The following is an 11,337-nucleotide window of genomic DNA, read 5'->3' on the forward strand; positions in this document are numbered from 1 at the left end:
AGTTTCACATTCACACCCGAGGCATTGCAGTATTTTCCTGCTGCGGAACATGTTTTTTTGGGTGTTTAAGTATCAACGCGACAGCTTTTAACCTTCTGTGAAATATTTCTTGAGTATGCCAACATTGTTGGTTAAAACTGAGATTAATAATAATGAACTGTGGAAATGTCAACACGCAAAGTGAAATTTCAGCAGAAAAGTAATTTATTTCTTATATAACTTTGATTTACACGATAGCAGGATTCTCTTATCTTCATTATTAAATATACACCTTTTTATCATTGGAAACATAATAAATACAACTGTAAATTACTGAAAATATCTGAATAAAATAAATGAATGAAGATACATTTAAAAACTCACATTATGCATACAATCAGTCTAATACATACATACCCTTATGAACCAGTACGCATAGTGAAATAAAAACATTATGCTCATCTTTAGTGAGTAAGAGAAACAGGAAATACATAATATTGCCATTAATTTGCCAGAATTAAAACAGAGTTTGTCTGTTGCCATGTTTAATTACCCATCTAGTGTCATACATAGTGCAAATAATATATCAATTACATATTTATAAGGAACATTACATTTTGATATGGCTTTGTGTGCAATAATAAACTGCTCAGTGGAGCAGAAGGGGCGCGGTGTTTTCCATTTCCTGAAGATGTTCTGAGTTCTTCGTGCACGACTGTCACCTGAAGAACTTGTCGATGGTGTTGTGAGAGCCGAGGCGTTTGGCCTTTTTAGACGGCGGAGAGGAAGGCGAGTCCCGTCTGAAAGTCATTAAAAAAATATATACTTTACCGACAGCACGTGGAATATTAAGAGACAACATGCAGCAACAGTCTGTCATCAAGCGGCCTCACCTTTTGGCTTTGCCTTTACTTGCTTGCATTGGCAGGAGGCGGCTCCCGTCTGTGAACAGATAGACACTCATGAACACAGAGGAAAAGAAACGACAACAGAAATGGCATCCAAGGGGGTTACACTATTGTAGCACGTCTTCAGGGACATAAATAATGCTATTTCTGAGGCTTGTTTAAGAGGAAATCATGATGCAGTCCATTGTTACCTTCGCATTGAAAATGCGGAAGGTTATGTTTTGATCGCCGTGTATTTATTTATTTATTTGTATGCGTGTTACTTGCATAACTCAAAAAGTATTAAATCGAATCGCATGAAATTTGGTGGGATGATTGGTTATTATCCGGGGACCATTTGATTCGATTTTGGGATCGATCGGGTCAAAGGTCAAGGTCATGAAAAGGTCAAAATCTTCTTTTTACCACAGCGCGGTCAATTGTTATCCAATCGGCATGCAACTAATGCCAAAATGTTCATAATTCAATGCCCGATCTTGTGATATGTGAAGGTATGCGCTCTACCGAGTGCCCATTCTTGTTGGAAATGTAAAGGTGAGAAAGTGATTTAGCTATTTCCAAGCCCGGAGCACAGGAAGCCCGACCGGCCAGAATGAGATGTCTTTTCTCCGCGGGAATCGATTCAAACTTCTCACACAATGTCACGGTCAATAGAAAACACTGACCTCCTCCCAAATTGATACTCCTTTGGTCAACTACAAATATTCCATACAGCCACTGTTTAAATGTTACTAACAGGGTTGGAAAAAGTGTCTATCATCAATATATATATATTTTAATGAAAATAAAAATGTGAAAGGGTCTCTCTCTTTAAAGAATGATCAACTGAATCTGCAGCAAGCAGTGTTTTGAGAAAAACTCAACTGTCTGCACACAATGCCCACTCAGCACCGGGCAGCACATAGACAGCTAGTGACCAGCTGGTGTGGAGCATTTAGCGCATAAAGACATATTTGTCTCAGGAGTTGGTCAATCTGTCCTTAAGTGGAATGGCCTTGGAAACCGCTGTATGCCCTGGTGTATATTTGGAGGGTTTTTCTCCTATCAACCGTGACCAATTATTTTTTTTCACGGGTTTCTACACAACCTCCTACCTGTCTCTGGACCCCATCCCGGCGGGGCTGCTTAAGGCGTTTTGCTGCCTTTAATTTCTATTTATCTATTATTATTACTGTTGTGCACTTGCCACACTCGCGTACCACACTCCTTTTTAAGGTGGCTAATCAAAGCCCTCTGAATCAAGACTCTGGATCCAGGGTATTGGCTAAGATAAGGACGATCCTTAACTCCCCTTCCTCGATCCTTCCAAGAAAAGTCAACATCAATGTGTTGCATTCTAAATCATCATAGTTTATTTGAATGAGACATTTAGTTTAGAAAGCACCACAGCACAGCACCGCCCACAGCACCAGGCGGCACTGGTGAACCTCTTAATGGACTCAGATAAAGGACTTGGTCTTGTTAGTGCTTAGTGCCTCATTGACACCTGCCATAAACTGACCATGACATACATGGACTGGAGCAGTTTGGGGGCATTTCAGGCACGCACTTCATTGGTTTAAATCCTTATTATCGGATATTTATTATTTGGCAGTTCTGTATTTTACGCGATGGCCTCGAGCGGAACACTAATTACTCACACTAACCCACGGAGTTCCCATCCCTTTTACATTGGATTATATTATTACTTTTTTCCACATACTTCCTTTGTCCAAAAACATATTTCAACTGCAGATGACACTCAACTAGATTTATCAACTAACTCAGAGAGATTCAAACATTACAAAACAAACAACTAAATTCATGAATACAAAAAATTGATGAAAACAATGATTGATGTTATAATTTTATAAAAACAGAGAAACTTAGATCAATTATCTGTCTAGGCCCTGGCCCTGAGCACCTCAGATTACCTGGGGATCAACATGGATTCTGCCATGGCATCCCTTCTCTTTTAAAGAACTTTGGTCGACTCTACGTTTGGGCTTTGAATTTGACTTCCTTCAAAACTTAATTCTTTCAACTGCATTCTTTCATCTCAATCAGGCACATCTTAGACAAAAAAAAATTCAAAGACTCAGGTAAATCAAAATCATATTGTTAGGTAGCTTATGTGACTCCTTATTGGATAACTGCTGTAATTCTAATAATGAAATAAATCTCTTGGCTCCCCCTCTCACTAAAGCAGATTCTCACTCACTAAAACTAAGAAAAACTAAGAAAGACTGCTGCACTAGCTGCTCTAAACTGCTCTGCTCTGAATCTCAGTAACCTTTTAAATCTTTTCTTTTGATCTCCAGCCTTGATTGGTGATGATTGCTTACTATTATATACTCAGAATCTTAAGGCTTTGCGTATGCCCCACTGCTTCACGCAATTAAAACTAGAAAACTTGTCCTTCTAGCCAGTCCGAAAGTATCTTGGGAGCCAGAGCCTTATTCAGCAAGCAAGTTATCAAGCAGTCCTTTTAGGAAAAGAACCAGACAGAGTTCTCGTTTAAGACTAGACTTAAGTCTCGTTTAGAGAGGACTTAAGACCAGGGCTGAATCAGGTTTGCCCTGAGGTCCCTGGGATATGCTGCTTAGGGTCTCTGATTTTGGGGGGCGCCTGGGTTGCTATAGAGGATTTTTTGATCTCCTCTTGCCCTTTTTCTTCTCTCATGCTCTCTCAATCTCTCTCCCCTATCTCTCTCTCAATCTGCGTTCCTCCTTCTGTCATCCATCGATCCTATCTCTTGGAATCCTCGGATCGGTCGCCACCTCCTGGAGACTCTACTGCCTGTCCTGCCTGATGGTCACTGACTGTCCTGTCCTGTGACCACGCCACTGCTCTGTTGATCCTGCCCCTCTCCCTCCTGGATTGAATCTCACCTATTCATATGGAGGTCCCATATTCTATTACTCTTATTATGAACTATTCATGAACTATGTTCTATTTCTGTCATGTCTCCTCCATGCATCCTCCTCATCTGCTCATCTGTACATTCTGTTCTTCCTGGTCCCTCTGATCTCTTATTTGGGAGTTTTTCCTTTTTCCCTTTGTTTTGGGAATTTTTCCTTTTCCGGCGTGAGTTTTGGGGTTTGGATGTCTATAATTTGGTTTGTGGATGTGATGTAAATAAATTTATTTGTTGTTTAAATTAGTGGAACAAATTTGAATTATTTGAATTGAAAACCAGAGCTAGAGTGAGTCATCACAATCCAGTGGAATCGTCACGTGGCACTGAAACGGCTGGATGTTTGACTAAGCAAAGGTGCCGATATGGTACTGTTGTGCTCCCAAGTAATGTCTGCTTCCCCCAAGGGGTCAAAATAAATACACACTCACCTATGGCCTTGCTATTTATGACTGAAGTTGGATTCATGGGAGATGCCGTCTGGCCCCCCAGCTCATGAAGGACCTCCTGGTTCAGGCAGAGGTCAACGTGGTGGTTGAAGATAGTGAGGTCATCACTATCCTGGGTCAGCTGACATACTGGGCAGATAAGGACGGGGCCTTTTTCATGACATGGCTGTTGCATGGTTACCGTTCTATTGTCACCATTGCTCCGCAAAATCGCTTGAAGAGAATCGTTTTCCGCGTCGCGCCGGTCTTCTTGAGGATCAACTCTGTTCGACTCAATTCCTCCACACTCTGCCCGGCCCTTCTCGAGGTCCGTGTCGGAGTCTGTGTCGGAAATCGTGCATTGGATTGGATTTCTAGAGGCTTCAGTGAGACACTGGTCGATATGCGTGTTGAAGACATTCAAATCAGTGGTCTCCACCTGCCCGAAACACACTGGACAGGTGAGGCTCTCTGACCCGGCGCCACCACGGCCTGAAGTGGACGCATGGGCCTCGACGTGGGAAACAAAGTCGTTTTCGGAGGGATCCGAGGCCGTAGAGTCGCTCTCGTGTGCTTCCTTCGACGACTCGACGCCCTTTTCTGTGGAAATCGTAACACAACCATCCTCCCCGTGCGCTTCCTTTTGTGCGCCTGCATTTGCCGCCTGGACTTGCAGTCGTCTGGCATGAGCCCTTTGGAAGAAAGACTGTTTGGGTTCCTCGCTCGTCTGACCCCCCTCGACCCCTCTCTGCTTATCCCCCCGGGGTACTTCCTCTCGTCTCTGGCACTTCTGTGCAAGGGGAAGACAGGCAGGTGGCCCGGTTTGGAAGGACTGATAGGAGAGACACTTGCTCTCAAGCTTTTGATTCGTTCCTTGGGAGGAGCCACTGGAGTCCGTCGTGCCCGGCTTTAGAAAGCCCACGATGCTCCTCTGCAGAGGCTTTTTATCATCCAAGCTGACAAAGGCGGAGATTCTAACACCTACGAGGGGAAAAACAAATCACCAGGAGAAAACTTCAAAATGAATGCCGACTGTGTTTTTATTTCTTACTGCGGTGCGTGACGGATCATTTGGATTTAATTCACGACAGTGATAATAATTGATATGCAAGTTATATTGCGATATCTAATTACCCATGAGTCTCAATCTGAGCGGCTGGGGGCTTTCATTGTCAATTGCTGTTTTCAGAAGGTCCTTAGCAACAGCAAAAATCTCATCCACTGTCGCAACAGCATACAGCAGCGTCAGCGCCCGGGTTTTCACCTCAAAGTTCACGTTCTTAAGCTTCAGTGTTACCGTTTTACCCTGAAGAAAAAATGAAGAAAATACACAGTTGAATTCAGAATCAGGGAAATCCGTTACAGACATTTCTGTCTGCTGTCAAACAACCTCTTAATTATAAGCATAATCAATGGCCCTGTGGAAAGGCCATACATGAGGAATATATCTGTACACTCTGTCATATTACTTGTCAGAATGCATTTTGTGAGTAAAACGCCACAAAGCGCTTTCATAGTAATGTGATCATCTCACAGGGAGACATTTACAAGGCTGAGAGTCGCCGTGTCTCCTTCATGGATCTCCATTTCCTGCCGCTATCAAGGCCACATCAGGGCCCAGGCAGGGGGGCGATGGTTGTGCCAAGCCAACCAGACTTTTTCTCCATCGATTCACAAAGGAATGAACAGGTTGAGGTAATTGTTTGAAATTCCGTCTGGAGGAAGTGTGATTCTAGTGAGGCTGAGAATAGGATTTTTTTTTTTTTGGTGCTATTCTTTCTAATATTACCCGTTTCTCTCGATCCGTTTTTGTGGTATCGGTTTCTGTGCGAAATATCCCCAATGCTTGTTACCTTCGCCATGTATTTATTTATTTATTTGTATGCGTGTTATTCGCATAAGTAAAAAAGTATTAAACCGAATCGCATGAAATTTGGTGGGATGATTGGTTATTATCCGGGGACCATTTGATTAGATTTTGGGATCGATCGGGTCAAAGGTCAAGGTCATGAAAAGGTCCAAATCTTCTTTTTACCATAGCGCGGTCAATTTATATTCAATTGGCATGCAAATAATGCCAAAATGTTCATAATTCAATGCCCAATCTTGTGATATGCAAAGGTATGCGCTCTACCGAGTGCCCATTCTAGTTTTATTTTGCTTCTATTTTCTCAGTCTGAGACAATCACATAGAGTTTTAAGGTAAGACCCATGGAAGCAATGTCTCACAGTATACAGTGTAACCCCATGTGTTGTTGATGAAACCAGGACAGGGAGCCAAATATGTGATCGAGACAAACTACGTGTTCATAGGATATGCACAGAGGTATGGTCAGGTTGCAAAATAAAAACAATCACTCCTCATTCACTACCTTTAGACCTTCTTTCTTTATGTCTTCTGCTAAGTCTTCACAGAGCTGCCTGCAAAAAGACAACTGCTCCTCAACATTACTCAGTTCTTTGAATGTCCTGTAAAGATCAGGTGGGACAAAAAGAAATGAGAGAGAAATAAGTGGATGGACACAAAAAGAATGAAAGAAATTCAGCTGTGTCATTGTCAACGTGTGCCTCATTAAAAACACACCTTTCTGTGCTCATGCTTTTCCTTTCTTCATGTCTGTATAAAAGCAAAGACAGAGAGTATTAGCTGGATTTACTTCTTTCTTAACCCTCCTGTTACCTTAGGGTAAATTTGACCCCATTCAATGTTTAATGTCGGTGTTCTTTCGGGTCAATTTGACCCCAGACTGTTTTTCACTGTGTCAAACATATAAGAAATATCAACTTTTTTATATATTTAAAGGGCTATTTAGGTAGTCAACAAACAAACATAAAGTACCTCACACTTAAACTTGGAAAACAATATTAATTCTAATAATTTTCTGGAGGTTTTAATTGCTGGGGTCAAATTGACCCCACGGGTAAAATATGTCAGTAAATATAAAGGTAACAGGAGGGTTAAACATTGAATGGGGTCAAATTGACCCTAAGGCAACAGGAGGGTTAATCAATTGTGTTGACAATTATTCAACAGACGGTGAAGTACCTCGGTATAGATGTGGAGCCCAGACCCAAAGAAACCTGCATGAGATGATGCCAGGCCGTCTCCGAGAACAACAACGAGAGCAACTCCATCTGCTGGCCCAGATGAGAACAGCTACTGATGCCAAGAGCGTTCAGCATCTTCTCACTCACTTTCCCGATGCCAGACACCTAGAGAGGATACAAACACATGTTTCACGGCCTTTAAATATGAACGATTTTCTTGAAATCACCTTTCCCCTGTTATGCAGTACACCCATTAGTCCCTTTACACCCCATCTTCAATATTACAAAAACACACGAGAAACACACTCCGACTCTCTGTCTGTGTTTTAGTTTGAGCAATGCGTGTCGTACTTTGCGAACTGGGAGGTTCTTGACAAATTCCATAACGGCCTCTCGAGTGGAGGGGAGTCGGTATTGGCCGTTGGGCTTGTTCTTGTCACTGCACACCTTGGCAAGCATCGTGTTTGGAGCAATTCCTAGAAGAGTAAATAGACTTTTTCGTTATTATTGTTGAGCGATTTCTTTATTTTTGCAAAGAATGACATATAATCGTGGAGTTTGGGTTTTATTCAGAAAGTGGGGGAGAGAGGGAAGGGAACAACTCAACGTGGTTGAATATTCTCCTGCTAAAGTCAAACGCCAGATGTTTAACAATAGCAACACACACTAAAAAGGAAAGTGTTTTATTAATCACTTGAGAACAGCTTTTGCCCTTACCTGCACTGGCAGTGAGCATGGTCTTCTGCTCAATGCGGAAGCGCATCTCTCTCACGGCCTCCTCGAGAGACGTGCCAAACACCTCGAACGCACTGCCGGCGGTGCCGGCGGCGCCGACGCCTTCAGAGTCCGACAAGCAGAGAGAGGTGCTCGGGCTGTCCTCGAACAGGACGGGAGAGAGCTCTTCTTCCTCGGGCGCTGCCTCCTGGGGAAGACCAATCTGCTCTTCACCTTTACAGAAAAGAAATGACTTCTCACAATAACCTGACGGATTCTCGAAACTTTGATCATGGAACGGTGTTCCCCGTCATATTATGCACACAGAGAATGTACCGAATGTTGCAGTTAAAAAAAAACTAAAACATCACATTCCACATTTCTGGGTAATTAAGTCCTGCCTGTAGCGGCGCCGCTGGCGCGGAAGCGATGTGTACGAGAGGATTCTGGCCAGCTCTGTCTCTGCTCCAGGTGGTCTGTAAAATCCAGATAAGCTTCATCCAGACTCATCGACTGGAAGTGAGGGTCATATTCTGCAAAAACCTCCCGGACCTAACAGAGCGATACACATTCATGAGCACCTGTCCGAGCAAAGGGCGACAAAAGAGTCCCATAGCATTTTGTTTTCATGCAAGTTTCAAGACGTACTCATCTCTTTGTTTGTGTGCTTTGCCATCAGTCTTACCTCATCACTCACAGCTCGGTATTTAGTAAAGTTGGTTGGAACAATAACTAAGTTGGGGCAGAGTTTCTTTGCGATGAACCCAGGCATGGCAGCTCGAACCCCGTACTTCCTGGCATGGTAGTTAGACGTTGACTGCAAGAAAAAGGGTGAGATTTAAATGAAACAGTGTAAACTTGTCTCGAGGTCATTCATAAAACATTAGCTTTTTAAAATAGTATTAATATATAACAGTAAGGTACAGTTCAATGAATTCATAATGTTAAGTACTTAGGAATATATAAAATACACAGACTTAGTCCTCCACTGTGAAAATGTAGTTTCCCTGCATTATACTGTGAGTATCATGGTTAGGAGATTCACAATAAAGTGGTCAAGTATGTCATAAATATTTAAAACATACTGTAAATGTTGGATATGGGTTCATGATGAATTGTATAATAGAACAATTGTACTGTGAGAACAGTAACCTAAAATGTATATTCAATGTCATGATCTAAATGACCATATATGACCCATATTTTAACCCACCAGCATGCTCATGGATCCAACAGCCATGGGCTTGTCCTTGAGCTCAGGACAGTCTCTCGTCTCCACAGCAGCGTAGAAAGCATCCATGTCCACGTGTACTATCACACGGCTGAGATCACGACTCCTTTCTAGCTCGGTGGCCATCCTTTCCACCTATAAAGAAATGTAATGAAGAACGCATAAAAAGTGGGATTTATTTATTTATTTATTTTAATTTAATTTTATTTTAATTATAAGACAAAAGACAATACATAGACATAACACCTAGAGGATGACGAAACAGTGAACACAACATCATAAAGTCAGAGTATTGTGAAAAAAGAACGAAAGAAAGAAAGAAAAAATAATAATAATAATAAAGAAAGAAAAATGCATGTGTGTGTGCGTGTGTGAGTTTAAAAAATATATATATTTAATTTTATTTAAAGAAACAAAATGCATTGATGAGCGTATGCATGTACATAGAATTGAATTGGTTTCCAGGCAAGGGAAAGAAATAAAAAAATTAAATGAATTATGATGAATTAACTAATCAATAAGATGAGTGGTGTTATGTTTGTAAAAATATAGTGAATGATGACCAGATGTCGTGGTGTTCTGTTGTGTTGTAAATGATAGATGAGGTGAGTTGTTCCATTGAAATATATTCTGACATTACATTTTTCCAGTGTGTGATATGTGTTATTTTTGTTAAAAGTGTGATTTTTAGATTTTAAGCCTTTTCAATTCATAGCGAATACAATGTGTCTGCACATGAAATGACTTGATGCCAACTCTACATCCATGTCTTACTTGAGCGTGTGCTTTCTGTAGCCGTTGCTCTGGGATCTGTGCCTTTTGGAGCATCATTTTCTCGATGCGCTGGTTCACCTGCTGCTCTTTCTTCAGCTCGCTCTCATAAAACCTCGATCCCTGCCGGGGAAAGACAAGGACAATCAAGAGTCACAGATGGTGTAGCACATCTATCATAAAAAGCTACAATAGCTTTATCTATTTTAGGACTGTATGTGATTACACGGGGGATACGGGACTTTTACACAAGGCCAGTAAAACTGAACCTCACATTTCATATTGTCCACGGCACGCTATAGAGCTGTGTCCTTTCTAACACATCAGTTATCTTGTTCCGATTATATGGGAGATTATTGGAATGCCATACAGGACCAACTGAACAAATCTATATAAATTGTTAGTGTCTACCTTTGATGACTCCATGATGATTTTGTTGATCTTGTCCCTGTCAAGACCCTCCATACCAGCCTTGTTGTCATTGAGGGCCATCCTGGAGAGGAAGCCCTCTCCTTTGGTGGATTCCACCCCATTCTCCATCCTAGAGAATGGATCCTTAATTGGGAAACAGTCGTTTTCTTTTGCAGTATGTTCCAATATATATCGACCTCAATTCTGTTCTAAAGTTAGATGATAGACCTCGACGATATGGTAGCTATGTATCCCATTATGCGTGCGTCTTTTCTAGCTGAGTCGGAATATCAACAGTAATTCGGATACTAAACGTGTCACTCAAAACAATCACCCTGAATCAAAACCGCTCAACAATCTGACGTTCGTACCTGTCGATGTTTTGAAAACGAAGACAGTTTTGGCTGAGCTTCCGCGTACCCGCGTCATCACCGGAAAGGGCGGGGCTCTACAGTCCGGAGATCACATTGCGCAATGAGAACCGAAGACTTTATGATAACCTTTACCTTTACTACGTTAACATAAAATGGCTCCACATAGTGTCCGATGTGTTCTGATCCCAGAAAGACACATTGAAACAACATTTAAAAAATGTGCTGACCCGTTTGGAGGGAAATTGTCACATATTGTTATTATCACAAAGTACAATTTTTTTGCAAATGTTGTTTGAAAAAAGATAATAAAACAGATTCCATCATGGACATCATTTCAAGCTGAAGATAATGAGTGTGGGTAGTTTTTTCCCCCCGTGGACCAGACTTATTAATTTTAGTTTTTCTAAATTCAGTTTCTTTATGAATTGACAATCAAGGCCCATTGTGGCGAAGTTAGCCACAGCCTATTTAAATTACTGTTAGAGTAACCGAGATTAACCTAGAGTATACTGCAGCCAAAATCAGTATACAAAACTAAATCTAAAACGTTTCTTGCTGATCTATTCACTTACAAATG

At 41.5% G+C, this 11,337-nt stretch overlaps 1 protein-coding gene across 1 annotated transcript; it reads right to left on the reverse strand.

The window, feature by feature from the left end:
* Nucleotides 1-181: 181 nt before the first annotated feature.
* On the reverse strand, nt 182-10,766 carry polk (polymerase (DNA directed) kappa). The gene is made up of 14 exons (XM_056420159.1): nt 10,387-10,766; nt 9,979-10,098; nt 9,187-9,339; nt 8,659-8,790; nt 8,375-8,525; nt 7,977-8,207; nt 7,611-7,735; nt 7,258-7,424; nt 6,796-6,828; nt 6,584-6,680; nt 5,346-5,517; nt 4,215-5,192; nt 873-921; nt 182-779 (listed from the first exon to the last, which is right to left on the reverse strand). The coding sequence occupies exons 1-14, from the start codon at nt 10,513-10,515 to the stop codon at nt 698-700; spliced, it is 2,619 nt and encodes an 872-aa protein (XP_056276134.1). The 5' UTR covers nt 10,516-10,766; the 3' UTR covers nt 182-697.
* Between the last annotated feature and the right edge of the window lie 571 nt (nt 10,767-11,337).

The sequence above is a fragment of the Pseudoliparis swirei genome, chromosome 7, assembly GCF_029220125.1.
Source record: "Pseudoliparis swirei isolate HS2019 ecotype Mariana Trench chromosome 7, NWPU_hadal_v1, whole genome shotgun sequence".
Lineage (NCBI taxonomy): Eukaryota > Metazoa > Chordata > Actinopteri > Perciformes > Liparidae > Pseudoliparis > Pseudoliparis swirei.

Excerpts from the sequence above, each read along its gene's own strand:
- polk (XM_056420159.1), bottom strand. The coding sequence starts at position 10,515 with ATGGAGAATGGGGTGGAATCCACCAAAGGAGAGGGCTTCCTCTCCAGG. Across the intron at positions 10,099-10,386 it reads TCATCATGGAGTCATCAAAG|GGATCGAGGTTTTATGAGAG; the intron begins GTAGACACTAAC and ends TTTCCCCGGCAG. Across the intron at positions 8,791-9,186 it reads TTGGATCCATGAGCATGCTG|TCAACGTCTAACTACCATGC; the intron begins GTGGGTTAAAAT and ends TTTTTCTTGCAG.